Source organism: Crocuta crocuta, unplaced genomic scaffold (genome assembly GCF_008692635.1).
Source record: "Crocuta crocuta isolate KB4526 unplaced genomic scaffold, BGI_CrCroc_1.0 scaffold13, whole genome shotgun sequence".
Lineage (NCBI taxonomy): Eukaryota > Metazoa > Chordata > Mammalia > Carnivora > Hyaenidae > Crocuta > Crocuta crocuta.
Window position 1 is genome coordinate 5,469,728 of NW_027530007.1, and position 14,048 is coordinate 5,483,775.

At 57.4% G+C, this 14,048-nt stretch overlaps 1 protein-coding gene across 1 annotated transcript in view; it reads left to right on the forward strand.

Annotated features, from left to right (window-relative positions):
- The window catches only part of NPHP4 (nephrocystin 4), a 92,542-nt gene that overhangs the window by 6,250 nt on the left and 72,244 nt on the right, over positions 1 to 14,048 (forward strand). The window contains exons 2-6 of the mRNA XM_077763989.1: positions 2,748 to 2,888; positions 7,303 to 7,395; positions 8,535 to 8,620; positions 10,046 to 10,110; positions 13,778 to 13,933. Of these exons, the coding sequence (XP_077620115.1) occupies positions 2,748 to 2,888; positions 7,303 to 7,395; positions 8,535 to 8,620; positions 10,046 to 10,110; positions 13,778 to 13,933 (541 nt within the window). The remainder of the gene's footprint in view (positions 1 to 2,747; positions 2,889 to 7,302; positions 7,396 to 8,534; positions 8,621 to 10,045; positions 10,111 to 13,777; positions 13,934 to 14,048) is intronic.

The following is a 14,048-nucleotide window of genomic DNA, read 5'->3' on the forward strand; positions in this document are numbered from 1 at the left end:
CTGCTTACTTCTCTGAGAGCAGGAGGAAGAGGAGGGAGGGAGGGGGGAGGAGGGAGGAGGGGAAAGGAGGGGAAGGGAAGGAGGAGGGGATCGGAGCACGGGGAGGAGGGGGGGAAGGAGAATGGGGAGAAGAAGGGGGGGACGAGGGGCTGAGGGGAGGCATAGGGCCAGGCCCCTGGGGACCAGCGCACGGAGTACAGGGTCAAGGTCTGGTTCTAGGCCCCAAGGACGGAGCAGGGGCAGCGAGGAGAATGCTCTGGGCTCTTACCCTCTGGTAGCGCACACTCAGTTGCGGGCAGCAGAGAACCGGATGAACTTTGGGGAAAGAAAGAAAGCATGGTCAGGGGACCGGCAGGGGTCCAGATGGTGGAGGTCATCAGGGAAGGGATGGGGGTGAGCCACGGGCCAGAGAGCTTCCTGAGAAGAGGTGTGCAGAGGTCCCTGCAGCTCCGGGATTGAAACTAGGCCTGGATGCCTCCTCCCTACATGTTTGCTGTCGTCCGGCTTCCGCACTCGACCACCTCTCTCCCAGCTGCCGGGGACAGAAAACATTGCCATCATCCTTTGCTAGGGGCTAGCAACATGGGACTCGCAGCGCTAGACCCGGGCGAAGCCTGGGTACCCCAAGGCAGCTGACCACCCCATCCTTCCGGGTGCTGTGGCTCTGTCCCTCACGTTCCGCATGCCGTCCTCATCCTTGCTGAGCTCCCGGTGCTGGCTGGAGGGTGTGAAATTGACATAACAATTGTGCGCTATTTAGGATGCCCAGTGGGGGGTTTGATACACTGTACATTGTGAGGACCACCCTCCCCCCAGTTAAATGACACATCTGGCCCCTCCCTCTTCCCTCACAGTCGCTGCAGTTATACAAGGGGCTTGTTTTATTTATTATTATTACCATTTTAATATTTATATTATTTTAATATTTATTTATTTTTGAGACACACACACAGCAAGAGTGGAGGAGTGGCAGAGAGGGAGACCGAGAATCTGAAGCAGGTTCCAGGCTCTGATCTGTCAGCACAGAGCCTGACATGGGGCTTGAACTCACAGACTCTGAGATCATGACCTGAGCCAAAGTGGAACGCTTAACCCACTGAGCCACCCCCCCAATGGGGGGTCCTTGTTCTAAAACTTATGCTGGGAGAGGTGCCTGGGTGGCTCTGTCAGTTGAGCATCCAACTCTTGATTTTGGTTCAGGTCATGTGGGATCAAGCCCCATATTGGTGGGCTCTGTGCTGACAGTGTGAAGCCTGCTTGGGATTCTCTCTCTCTCTCTCTCTCTCTCTGTCCCTCCCCCATTCTTGCTCTCTCTCTCTCTCTCTCTCTGTGTCTTTCAAATAAACTTAAAAAAAAACCTGTATGGGGTGAGGCAACATTGAGAAGACTGTTTTTTACTGTTCCCAAGAGGCGGGGTATGCCAGGCCACATAGGGCCATGCCGCATGGCACCAGGGTGTCACGGGGTCTGTCAGGAGGCAGAGCGGCCGGGGAGACCGTGGCCAAGAGGCCTCACTGTGGTTTTCATTAGAAGGAATGCACAAGGCGGGGTGAGGATTGGCGGGTGTGAGTCATTTCAGTGGCCTCCTGGAGTCTAGGAGCCAGAAAGGGGCCAGGTGGGAGTCTGCACTCTGGATTGGCTGGGTCGCATATCAGAGACCTTCTGGAAGGTAAGTCACTGACTGTCGAGGAGTCAGCCAGCCCTTGGTGGGGGCAGCCTCCTGTCAGTGAGGCCCCACGTGCCGGAGCACGAAGAACACAGAGTAAGAAAACTAGTTAACTAGTTAACTCTCCAGGGTTGCTGAGAACCCCAGCTCACCTCTGCCCCAGGGCCTTCGCTTCGCTGCTCCTTCTGCCTGACGTCCACCCTCTGCTTCGTTCTCAGCTCACACATTGTCTTCCCTGGACCTTCCCTGGCCGCCCTGTTAAAATGCACAACCACTGTCTCCCCAATTTCATGTGAGCCCCCTGTTCCCTGTTGTATCACTAGTGCCTGAACAGTGCCTGGCACAGACGAGATGCATCAAGTGGATGCTTAATGTTTGATGAATGAATGAATGAATGAATGAATGAAAATCATTTCTTGGTCGCAGGGCAGACAGCAAGAGCCACCAGTCACAGAGGCACTAAAGACCAAAGGAGAGCCTCACTGTAGGTGGTGTGGCCTGGGAAATGGATTGTTTTTACAGTGTCTGGTCGTTTTGTCTATGTTAGTAGCCATGACTTCTCAGTCCTCAAAGATCTGCTTTTCCTTTGCTAATGCCACCCCAAAACCCCAAAACAGTTCTGACAAGTTGAGGGTGTAGAGTTTGATTATATCAAGAAGGACTCCTTTGTTTGCAGATAATAAAGACAACCCCATTCAAAACAGCTTAAGTTAGAGAGAACTCACACAACAGACAAATCTATAGTTGGTACAAACTTCGGGTGTGGCTCGATCAAGGGTCTCATGTGCCGGAACCTGGACTTGTTCTCTCTTGGGTCCGTGTGGCCTCAGGTACCTGTCTCTTCAGCCCTGGCTGCTTGTGTCTTGGCATTGGGTGAGACTTCTGTCCTTGTCTGTACCTCGGGACTTCAGTCCTCTGATTGGCCAGGGGAGGCCAAGCACTTTGATGCATGCGCCCCGCNCTGACACCTAAAATGGGGGTGGGTGCTGAGCGCCCCGTTTCTCCCAGGCTGGTCGGTCAGCGTGCGGGATGGCTCACGACGCCAGGAAGCCTTCAGGGCTGCTCCTTCTGTCTCTCGCAGGGGGAGCTGGAGGTGCTCTCGGACGTGGGCTGCTGTTTGCGCGTGTCCCTCTTCGACATCACCTACCGACACTTTTTCGGGAGGACGTGGAAGACCGCTGTGAGGCCGGTGGAGCAGCCGTCCAGGATCGTCTTCGATGAGGTGGGCCTTGGTGGCGGGCAGGGCCGCTCTGTGGCCGAGCACGTGTGGCCGGTGCATCTCAGACCCGAGGACGGCCACGGAGCGGCAGACGGGTCGTCGCAAAGCGTGTCTCAGTCCCGGGGCACTTCCTTCCCAGACACGGCCGGTGTGGGAGCCACATGTCCAGGGCCGATGAGAGCGTGTGGCTCTGGTCCAAGCAGTGGGGCCGGGGACACGCGGGGGTCTCCTCACCTTCAAGGAACCCTGGGGTTCCTGGGCGAAGTTAGATTATTGGTCTCATCTGACCCCCCCATTTTCCCTCCCCCCCTTGTCCTTCTTCCTTCATTTCGGTCTCTGTCTTAAGGACAAGTGTCCGAGCCCTAACAGGCAGGTGACTGGCCCAGGTGGCAGGTGGCAGAGCCGGGACTCGAACCTGTGCCTTCTGTGTCCACACCGGGTGGTGGCCTTGGCCCTGCTGATGCCCTGCTTCTGCCCCCTGCCCTGCGGGTCGGTGTTTCCTGGCTTTGTTCACCTGCCCCAAATACAAGCTTCTGTTCAGGCTTTGGGCTGGGTGTCGGGGGCGGTGGTGGGCGGCACGGGCGCTGCTCACCATGCAGAACGGGCGACACACAGAAGCAGGTAACAGTCACTGCACGTTGCGGCAAGCTCCAGGAGGAGACCGGAGGTGGGGAGCCCCGCCACGGGCGGTGCAGGAGGAGGGGCTCCCCTGAGCGAACATTGAAGCCGAGCCTGCAGGCGGAGAGGGTCACACGTGCCTTCCGAACCCGGCCCATCTGCTTGTTTGTGTCCCACGGGGGACGTCACAGGTGTGGAGAGGGGACCTGTCCCGGGTGTAGACGGCGGCTCAGGGGAGCCTGGTGTTGTAACAGCAGTGCAGGGGTGGTGGCGGTGGCAGTGACCACAGCTGCTCCCGGAGGCGTCACCGCATGCGACCACAGCCCCAGTGCCCCTTTGCTGCTGGAGAGGGGGGGAAGGGGGGCCGTCCCGGCTCAGTCGTGAAGCTGCATGGGGGGCCATCCTGGCTCAGTCGTGAAGCTGGGGGGGGGGGGCTGCACCCAGGCTCCAGGATGGTTGTAGATCCACTTGCTGGAGCCCCCCCTTCCCAGGGTAGGAGAGGGTGCTCAGGCCCCCAGAGGTCAGGAAGGTTAAATATGGCTTTGCGGAAGATGTGTCCTGGGCACAGAAGATATGTCTGATATGAAGGTTGTCACACAGCCTCTGCGGGTTTCTCTGAAAAGTCTGGCTGCTGCACCACGTGTGAGCCATGTGTGGGTCCGTGGACAACTCCTTACAGGGCTGTGACAGCACAGGCGATAAATGGCCTTCTCGCCCCTGATGCGGCAGGGAGAGGTTCGCCAGGAGCAGCGTGGCCCTGGGGTCGTGGATCGCCTGGCCGGGCTCAGCCTCCACCGCCTTCGAGGGCCAGGCTGCTCGGATTTCCCTGTTGTGTGTCCAGTCAGGCCCACGGAAGCCTGGTGATACGACCACAGCGAATGATGGACGTGTGGACGAGAATGAGGAATGGTGGACGTGGGAGTTCACGGCGGGCCGGGCCGTGGGCCGGGCAGTGGCTCACAGCACATTACGCGATTCCGTCCCCCCAGCCCTCCTCCAGGGGACAGTGTTATATGTCCCTGCTCACAGTCAGCCAGCAGGTCAGGAGGCCACGCGCGCCCGCTCCCAGGCCCCTGCACGATCTGCTTGGCAGGGGCCCTCATGTCACTGGGCGGAGGTGAGCCCTGAAGTCAGAGCCCGAGTGCTTTGCGGCCATGGTTTGGGAATGAGTCCCTCTCCCGTGTCCTTCCCGTGGCCTGCCTGTCCCTGGCCAGTGCCGGGTGGTGGGACGTCCCTGTAGCGGTGGGGCCACGTCCCACAGGCCGCGCTCTGTGACCCGCAGAACTGGTCACACCGTGGAAAACGGCCTCCAGAACGGCCTTGTCTGGGCTTAGCTCCTTCCCCCAAAAGCCTCCACTGCCCTACTGGCCGCGTGACGCAGCACGTGTCCCACGTCTGGAGGAGCCCAGGGCCTCTCCTGCTCAGCCTCAGCCTCCCTCACCACGTGTCTCCTGCTGCGTGGGGCATGCGGCCAGGGATGATGCGTTAGTGAGGACATAGTGTTTAAAGTTTCTGGAAAATTCTGCATCCTCCAGTCTTGAAGCCTCCGAAGTGGAGCGTGCAGCGGGGCCGCTGGGTGGACAGAGGGGTTGGGCTGGGCGGCGATGCCGGCGGCACGGTGGCTGGGAGGCTGCGGCTGACCGGCTGCTATGCCCCAGGCGAGCAGCAGAGGCCAGTGGCGCCCCCGGAACGGGCCGGCCAGCTGCACCCGTCAGCCCACTGCCTCTCCTCTCCTTGATGGTCAGAACACGGGGCGGCAGGTGCCTTTCAAGTTCAGCTGAGGAAGGAGCCTCCCCCGGGCGGCCCGTGCGAGCGTGCCTGTGCGTGTGTACGTGTTTCCGTGCACGCGAGCCGTGGCATGTGGAGCATTCTCGTGGTGGCTCCCACGCACAGGAGGGTCCACACGCTCTGCCCACACACCTGCGGAAGTAGGGACAACTTGCCCTTTTTAGAGGATCCTTTCAGCATTCTGACGTTTGGTGAAGATCTTTCTCTGGTTTTATGAATTGCCTGGGTTTTCTGGTTTTACCGGTCGGCAGTGGCGTGGGAGGTCTGGCTGGAGGTGGGCAGGCCGCCGGGAGCAGGGGACCGTCTCTGGACTCGCCGTGGCCGTCCGGTCCAAGTGTGGAGTAAGGAGCGGAGCCCGTGTGCTCGGGGTGTTTACGGAGTCGTCAGGGTCATATGTGCCCCGATTTTGTTACTTGGCAAACGATGTCCTGGAGAGAGACCTTGAAGAAAGAAGTCTTGCCTTGAACCTGAGCTGGTATTTCCGTGAGTGATGAATCCCTCAGGCTCAGCCTCCCCCTCAGTCTTNCAGGCCCCCACCTCAGGCTCAGGCTCCCCAGCCCTGCCTGGCGGCCCCTCTCAGCTCAGAGACCCGAGTTCCGTGCTGTCCTCTGAGACCCTCCTGGTGCAGAGCAATCGTCTTTCACGTCTGCAGAGATGGTTAAGAACTTTTCCACCTCTCAAAAAGTATCTTCTGAAAAATACCCTGAGAAGCCAAAGTACTGTGCAGTTTCTGCGTTTTCCTTCTGAAATGGACACAATTCTCCGTTAAACTCCCCCCTGCAGGCTTTCAGTGACGGCGTCCTGTCTCCTCCTCCTTGTATATTTTTTTCAGTTATTTATTTTGAGAAAGAGCTGGAGAGGTGCAGAGAGAGCGAGAGAGACACACACAGAGAGAAAGAATCCTCAGCAGGTGCCACACTGTCAGCACGGAGCCTGACGCAGGGCTTGATCTCAAGAACCACAAGATCATGACCTGAGCCGAAGTCAGCAGTCGGATGCTTAACTGACTGAGCCTCCCAGGCGCCCCTCCTCCTCCTCGTGTTTTATGGGAATGACTGGACGGAGTCCTGGGGCTCTCCACAGACACGGACCAGGCTGGCTGCCCCCAGGGCCCCCTCCCCCCGGTGTTGCTAGAGGAGGAGGTACACCAGCTGCCTGAGTTTGGGGTGCAGCCAGTGGGGTGCTTCCGCTCCCGGTAGCCAACGCCATGAGAATCCATGCTCCAGTGGTCTTACTCGTCAGGGTGGCCAGAGCCATGTGATTTCCCCTTTAAAAGAGGACACTTGGCCCTGGGCTGGGGGGGGGGGCGCGGTGTAAGGTGGGTGTGGGCTCTCACTTAGTCCTGGGGGGCCATAGGCCAGGTCCCTAAACTCGTGGCTCTGAATTCACCCGTGTGTGCTGAGAACGGCGTGCATCTCGTACGGCTGCGGGAGACTGAACATGCTCTCGAGCGCACCCGCGGCCAGCGGTGGGCGCTCACTCCTCCCCACACTTGGTGCTGGCTCCGTCCAGGAGCCGCACCGGCCACAATGGAGAAGACCGTGTGTCCCCACAGCAGCCGGGAGGGGGCGCTGATGTTGTCCCGCCGGAGCAGTGCTTCTCAGCCTGGCAGCTGACCCCTGACCCCTGGGCTGGCTCCATCGTGTGCTTGGCTAACGGCGGGCTCTGCCCTGAGTCAACAGACGCTCCTGACTTTGAAGCTGGAGCCTTTCCATTTCCCAGAGGAGAGTTTTGTGTCACAGAGTCCCCAGGTTTGGGGCCCTTGGTCTCGCGGTGGGGAGCGCACAGGAGACCATCTGAGCCTCAAGTGGGAGGCTGTTGGGAAGCCCTCTGCCTTCCTGAAGACCTTCTGCTAAAGGTTTATGGGAAAAGAATTGTGGGGAAGGCGCGGTTTCGATCTCTGCTTCTCTCTTCCCTGGCAACGGAAGGGGGTGGGTCGAGTGGCGGTGCAGCTGGGGACACCCGGCCGCGGCCTCTCCATCATGGTACCTCGTCACATACCCCATTTCAGTTCTGTCATGTGGATAAGAAATGGGGACCTGGCCCCTGGGCAAAGTGGTGTCCGTGCTTTGGGAGATGGAGGCGCGAAGACAGGAGCATTTCTGTGAGTTATTAACCTGTTCACCTCGTTAGGGAGGAAGCCTGTCAAGTGTAGATGAGTGGGGATGTGACCGGGGTGAGCGAGGGCCCCCTCCTCAGTCTCGAGGGTCCTTCTCTTGCAGGTAATTTGATGGGCTTGCCTCAAACTTCTAACCACGCGGTTTCTGTCGATGCACAGAATTTTCCTCTCGCAGCTCTGCTGCGTGGTGTTAATTAGACGTCCTCACACTGAAGGGCTTGTTTGTGGTTTCGGCCTCGCTGAGTGCCGGTGGGGTTTCTGGCGGAGCCCTGTGCGAGCCGGAGGACGGGAATGGTGCCTAGGTACCCGGTGAGCAGGCTGGCCCGACTCTGCCCTCCTGGGGATGGTCCCCGAAAGGCGACCAGAATATTGGAGCTTGTTAGAAGACAAAGATCAGGGGCCCATGGGGGGGGCTCAGTTGGTTAAGTGTCTGACTCTGGATTTCTGCTCAGGTCACGAGCTCATGGTTTGTGAGTTCGAGCCCTGTGCTGGCTCTGCACTGATGGTGTGGAGCCTGCTTGGGGTTGTCTCTCCCTCTGTCTGCCCCTCCTGATTGTGTTCTCTCTCTCAAAATAAATAAAGTAAAAAAACCCCAAAAACCCAAACAAACCCAAAATATAAAACCAAAAGTCCGCTGCGTAAATTTGATGATAACAGGCTGTAGTCATGGCTCACGAATGGCACAGCCTCCCATCTGGCAAATAGAAAGGAGCTCCAGGGAGCTGTGTCGAGCGCGAGGCTTTTATACAGAGCAGGGTGGGAAAAAGCCGTTTCTCGCAGAGAGAACATCGTTCTCAGGCGAGGTCCCCTTCCTGTGGGGGACGGCAGGGGCCTGCCAGGCCGACCGTATCACCAGCACCGACCAGGGAGTCCCGGATCGCCAGGTTAGTGGTTCCATACCTGGGCCAGGTGGACACTGCACTTGGGTCGGGCGTGGTCTTGCGTGCTGACCGGGGCCTCTCGTGTTCTTTCTGAGAAGCTCCGCGGCTGCCTTGTGCTCTCACCCCTGGGAGCCTTTTACTTCCACGGGCTTCCGGTGGGTTCTGTGCTGAGTCTGCATTTCGTGCCTGCTGAGGCGAGGCTGACCTTTGAGCTCCGAACCTGAGGGTGGATCATGTCTTCAGGTTCCTCAGAAATTCTTCAGCACGTGTTCCCGCACTGAAGGCCCCGTAAATGACGTTTGGAAAAGAGCACACGCCCTTCACGGTCAGTAGTGACCGGGTAGCACCCTTCAGACCTGGGGTCACGGTCGGGGTGCTGTGCTTCGGGTGGCCGGTGCTCCTGGTTGGAGGTGGGGTCTTTGGGGACAGACAGCAGCAGGGCTCTGCTGCTGCTATTTCTGGTCTCAGAATAATGGTCTTCAGGGGTAAACGGCAGGGAAGGGCAGCGGCCCTGAATTCGAACTTGGCCCTGCCGAGGCAGCTGGTGCTGCAGCCTGCGGGCAGAGCAGTGTCAGGGTGACCTCTAAGTGGGGGCTCCCACGGCTTTGCATCAGAGTTGACAGTATTTGTTTCGCTGCTGCAAGGAAAAGCGGGCGGTGTTGCCAACGTGGATGTGGCCAGGTGTTAATGACAGGTGAGGTGGTGACAGACCGACGCTGCAGCCGGCCATTCGAAAACAGTGCTTGAGTCTTGGAAACAGAAACATAATTCTCTCCTGGTCCCACCACCTGTCAGCTCTGAGTGGCCGTTATTTCATCATTTTGCAATAAAAGATAATAGAATAACGATTTATATCTCATGGCTGATGTTTTAATGCGTCTCTCTGTTATCCCGGGCTGACAGTCTGTGATTACAGGAAATGTTTTCTCGGTCACACCCTGGTAATGACTCGTTAATGGGGGATTAGTCCACGGTTAAATCACGTTGCAGCTGCCCAGCCTGGCCTTGCCTTAATGCTCCCTACCTGGGGCAGGGGGTTTGACCCTGCACCGTCACTCTCCTCCAGCGAGGACACGGTCCTGGGAACCCTCCCAGTCCAGAGCCACAGCTCAGCACCTCTGTCTAGGTTTGATCTGTGAAACCGGCAGTGATCCTGCCCCCGTCTTCAGTGCCTACGATGTTTATTAGCTTTAAATCAAGGTGACTGCGCCGGCCTTCACGAAGTAAAAACCGCAGAGCAGAGGCGCTTTCTTTCCTGAACCAGGGAGCCCACNTGCACACGCGGCCAGCGGTGGGCGCTCACTCCTCTGCACACTTGGTGCTGGCTCCGTCCAGGATCCACCAGCCACAATGGAGAAGACTGTGTCTTCCAGCCCAGACGCTTATGTTGTCCCTCTGGAGCAGCACTTCTCAGCCTGGCGGGCTGACTCCTGGGGCCGGAGAAGTCTTTGCTGGGGGACATCCTGTGCGCTGCAGGGTCTCTGACAACACCCCTGGCCGGTNAGAAAGCTCTAGTAGGTGTAGGGCGGTTGGCACCTTGTGTGCTTTCCTTTTGAGACATGTGGCTGTCGTTTGGTGACTAGAAGCCAGATGCAGAGAGCTGACGCGCACCCCCTGGTGACTGGAAGCCAGACGCAGAGAGCTGACGCGCGCCCCCTGGTGACTGGAAGCCAGACGCAGAGAGCTGACGCGCGCCCCCTGGTGACTGGAACCGAGACGCAGAGAGCTGACGCGCGCCCCCTGGTGTCTTGCAGGTTGAAGCTGTACCACGGCAGCCCCCGAGCCCTCCTGCACCCACTTCTCCAGGACCCCGTGGAACGTAAGCGACCAGGCCCAGCCTGTGGTGCTGCTGCGGGAAGTCCTGTGTCCGCAGCAGCTCCGGTTCACCCAGACACTGTCCCGAGTGTTCTCCGCCTTCAGTCCGTCTCGTGGCCTTTCTCCGTGTAAACCTAGCAGCTTAGCGGGTTTATCTAGTGGATTAGGGAAAACTTACCCTGGGCCTGGATTTTGGACACAACCGAAGGGCCTGTAATGTGCCAGCCTGAGGGGAAGGTATTGCTTCCTGCTGACGTCCCTGGGAGCACAGCCCCGGAGCCCCTGGCGGGAGGGCTGGCTGCTGCCTGGCTGCTGGGGCACCAGCCTTGCCCACCACGAGGTAGTTGCTGTCAGTCACTGGCCCCGCGGGCACCAGAGACCTTTCGCTGTGAGGCCCGCGGGTCACGGGCAGCACGGCAAGGCCTCCCAGCTGTGCCTAAGTGCAGAGAAACGTCCTGCAGGGCCACCCGCCATCCCCCACGAGGGCCTGCAGCTGGGCAGGGGATGGACGGACGGACGGGGGCGCCTGGCGGAATGTCTTGAAGGCCCCAGGGTAGGGGTGTGGGGGGGGGGTTGAGTGGTTGGCGGCAGGNTTGGAGTTATTGCCTGGATTCTGTGACAGGAATTTTGAGCAGGCCCCAGGGCCTGAGTTAAAAATCTAGCCAACCCCACCCCTTCCACTGCTCGCTGAATTTGGCGAAATTTTCATGATAGAGGAGCAATCAGCCTGAAACTTAATTTTTTAAAGCAGTTAAAACAATTTTTTTAATGTTTATTGATTTTTGAGACACAGAGAGAGAGAGAGAGAGACACCCAGTGTGAGTGGGGAGGGTCAGAGAGAGGGAGACACAGAATCTGAAGCAGCTCCAGGCTCTGAGCTGTCAGCACAGACCCCAATGTGGGGCTAGAACTCATGGACTGCCAGATCATGACCTGAGTCAAAGTCGGGTGCCCGCCCAACTGACTGAGCCACCCAGGCGCCTTAAAGTATTTTTTTTTTTAAAGTTTACTTATTTATTTTAGAGAGAGAGTGAGCGAGCAGGGGAGGGGCAGAGAGGGAGAGAGAATCCCAAGCAGCCTCTGTAGTATCAGCGCAGAGTCCGACACAAGGCTCTAACTCACGAAGAGCCCTGAGATCATGATCTGAGCTGAAATCAAGAGTTGAAGCCTAACTGGCTGAGCCACCCAGGCACCCCTGAAACTTCATCTTATTGATAAAAATTGACTTTGAGGTTATTTCTTAATTGAGTCTAATCATTACTTTGTTGACATTTTGTGTCCTGGAGCGCCCTTAGGGTCAGGGCTTTATTTTTTTTAATTGATTTCATTTCATTTTATTTATTTTTTAATTTTTATTTTTAAATTTTTTGTGTTTTTATTTATTTTTGAGAGAGAGAGAGACAGCGTGAGCAGGGGAGGGTCAGAGAGAGAGGGAGACACAGAATCCAAAGTTAGGCTCCAGGCTCTGAGCTGGCTGTCCACACAGAGCCTGACACGGGGCTCAAACCCATGAACAGTGAGATCATGACCTGAGCTGAAGCTGGACACTCAACTGACTGAGCCACTCAGGTGCCCCATTTTTAATTTGTTTTAAAGTGGGCCCCATGCGCAGTGATGGGGCTGGGGGCATGACCCTGAGATCGAGTCATATGCTCCACCGACTGAGCCAGCCTGGCGCTCTGGGATCAGGACCTTCAGAAGGACGTGCAGTCCAGCAGCTTGTCCCGGGGCAGCGGTGGAAGCCTGTGTGGGTCTGGGAGTGGAGAGCGTGAGGGTCACCTCGTGGGCGTTTCCAGAAATGTGCGGAACTCTTGCTTGAATGGGCAATACGTTCACGTGATTGAGAATCAAAATAGCATAAAGAAGTATAAAAAGGTGCAGGGAGGCCTCCCCTGCTGCTCTGCTCCCTCCCCTGCACCCCAGGTGACCTCTCTGAGTCCCTAGGACCCTCATATGGGGACCGGGTAAGAGCACATGACTGGGCTTCATGTTTGCCTCTGCTTTTCCCTTTGACCGTTTACCTTGGTGAAGTTTTCCTGCTGGTGCCTAGACACCCCCTCCCCCCATTCTTCCTGCGGCCGCGGGGTGTGTCGTTGAGTACGTGTTCTGTGCTTTACTGAATGGCCCTGTGAGCCGACCCCTGGGGACCCAGGGGACGGAGTTCGGGGGCATCGCTGGTGTGGACGGCTGCCCTTTTGCACACGTGTCTGCACAGCTGGGGGTTGAAGTCCTAGAAGCCGCGGTGCTGTGCTGGGTCTGAGGACTAGTTTCTAACATTTCTCCTGATCGCCCTCCATGGAGGCCCAGCCAGCGTCTTTCCAACCAGCCGTATGCGGCAGCGCCTTTCAGGGCATCCAGCTTTTCAAGGAAGCGGCAGACCCTGTGTCTGTGGTGGTTTGGTGTTAAAAACACAGTGTTCATTCATTTCTCTTTCTAACGAATGCAGTAGGTCATATTTAGCTCATTTCTTAGGAAATAATGCAGCGTGTCGTAGGAGGTGGTGAGGCTCCTGTCAGTGGAAGAAGTCAAGTCTCAGCAAGACTGATTTTTGGGGATGGGTAGAGGGCATGTCTCTGGTCCCTCTCAACCGCAGGGCCTGTGACTCCGGGCTCTGCCCCTTCTTGAACCTCAGTTTCGGTCGATGCTGTTCCCTCCGTCCTCCTGAGCTCTGTGTCCGACCCTTTTCAGTTGGCTTCTCCAGGATGCTCTCCCCTTTCCCTGGCCCGCTGTCTGCTGTCCACACCTGCCTGCGGATCAATCCCGTCCTCCCCTGCGCTGTGGATATCGCTGTTTGTGTCTTGGTCGCCCCAGAAGAACGGTCCGTCCTCGAGGGCAGGGCTCTGTCTCAGAGGCTGCTGCTCGCAGGGCCTAGTCCTGCTGCTCTGTGGGCTCGAGGGCGCAGGAGCTGAGTGGGGAAGGGAGGCAGGCTGGGGCCCCGGGGGCCTCCTCCCCCCCCCCCCGCTGATAATTGGGACCAGGCGGTGCCTGGACTTCATGACTCTGGGGGAGGGATGAGCAGGAAGAGTTTAGTTGTGTTGCATTAAAAGCAAGTATCTGGGCGGGCGCCCAGGGGGTCAGTCTGTTAAACATCCGACTTCTGCTCAGGTCACGATCCCATGGTTTGTGGGTTTGAGCCCCACGTCAGGCTCTGTGCTGTCAGCGCAGGGCCTGCTTCTGATCCTCTGACTCTTTCTCTGCCTGCTCGTGGTGTGCATTTATCTCTCTGAGAAATAAACAAACATTGAAAAAAATTAGAAAAAACCCCTGGTATCTGTGTCTGTAGTTTTACTAGAGAGTTCTTTTTTTGTTGTTAAAAAAAATTTTTTTTAATGTTTTATTTCTGAGAGAGAGAGAGAGACAGTGTGAGCAGGAGAGGGGCAGACAGAGAGGGAGATACAGGATCCGAAGCAGCTCCAGGCTCCGAGCTGTCACCACAGAGCCCGACGCGGGGCTTGAACCCACGAACCGTGAGATCATGACCTGAGCTGAAGTCGGATGCTCAACCGGCTGAGCCCCCCAGGCACCCCTGGAGAGTTCTTAAGGACTGGTTCTTTTTGCTTTTTAGGCTGAACAGAGCAGTTCCCCTGCCTTCATGGAAAAATACGTTTCCTGTGTGTGGTGTTTCTTTCTTAGATGCTCATTTTATCGGCTNACAAGTGTTTCCCCCGCAGAAAACAAGCACGTGACCCTAGTGGAGAACTGTAGCCTGCAGTACACGCTGAGGCCGCACCCGCTCCTGGAGTCTGTGTTCCATCTCATTCCCGAGAACCTTCTGGTGTCTGGTCTGCAGCACATTCCTGGCCTCCTTCCGGCTCATGGAGAGAAAGGTAAGGGCTGGTCTCTCCTCCGGTGTCTGTATCATTGATGGGTAGACCTCTCAGGAACTGGGCTCTACAGTGGGAGGGGGCTGGGCATGGCTGGGCGCCCTCAGCTCAGGGCCTT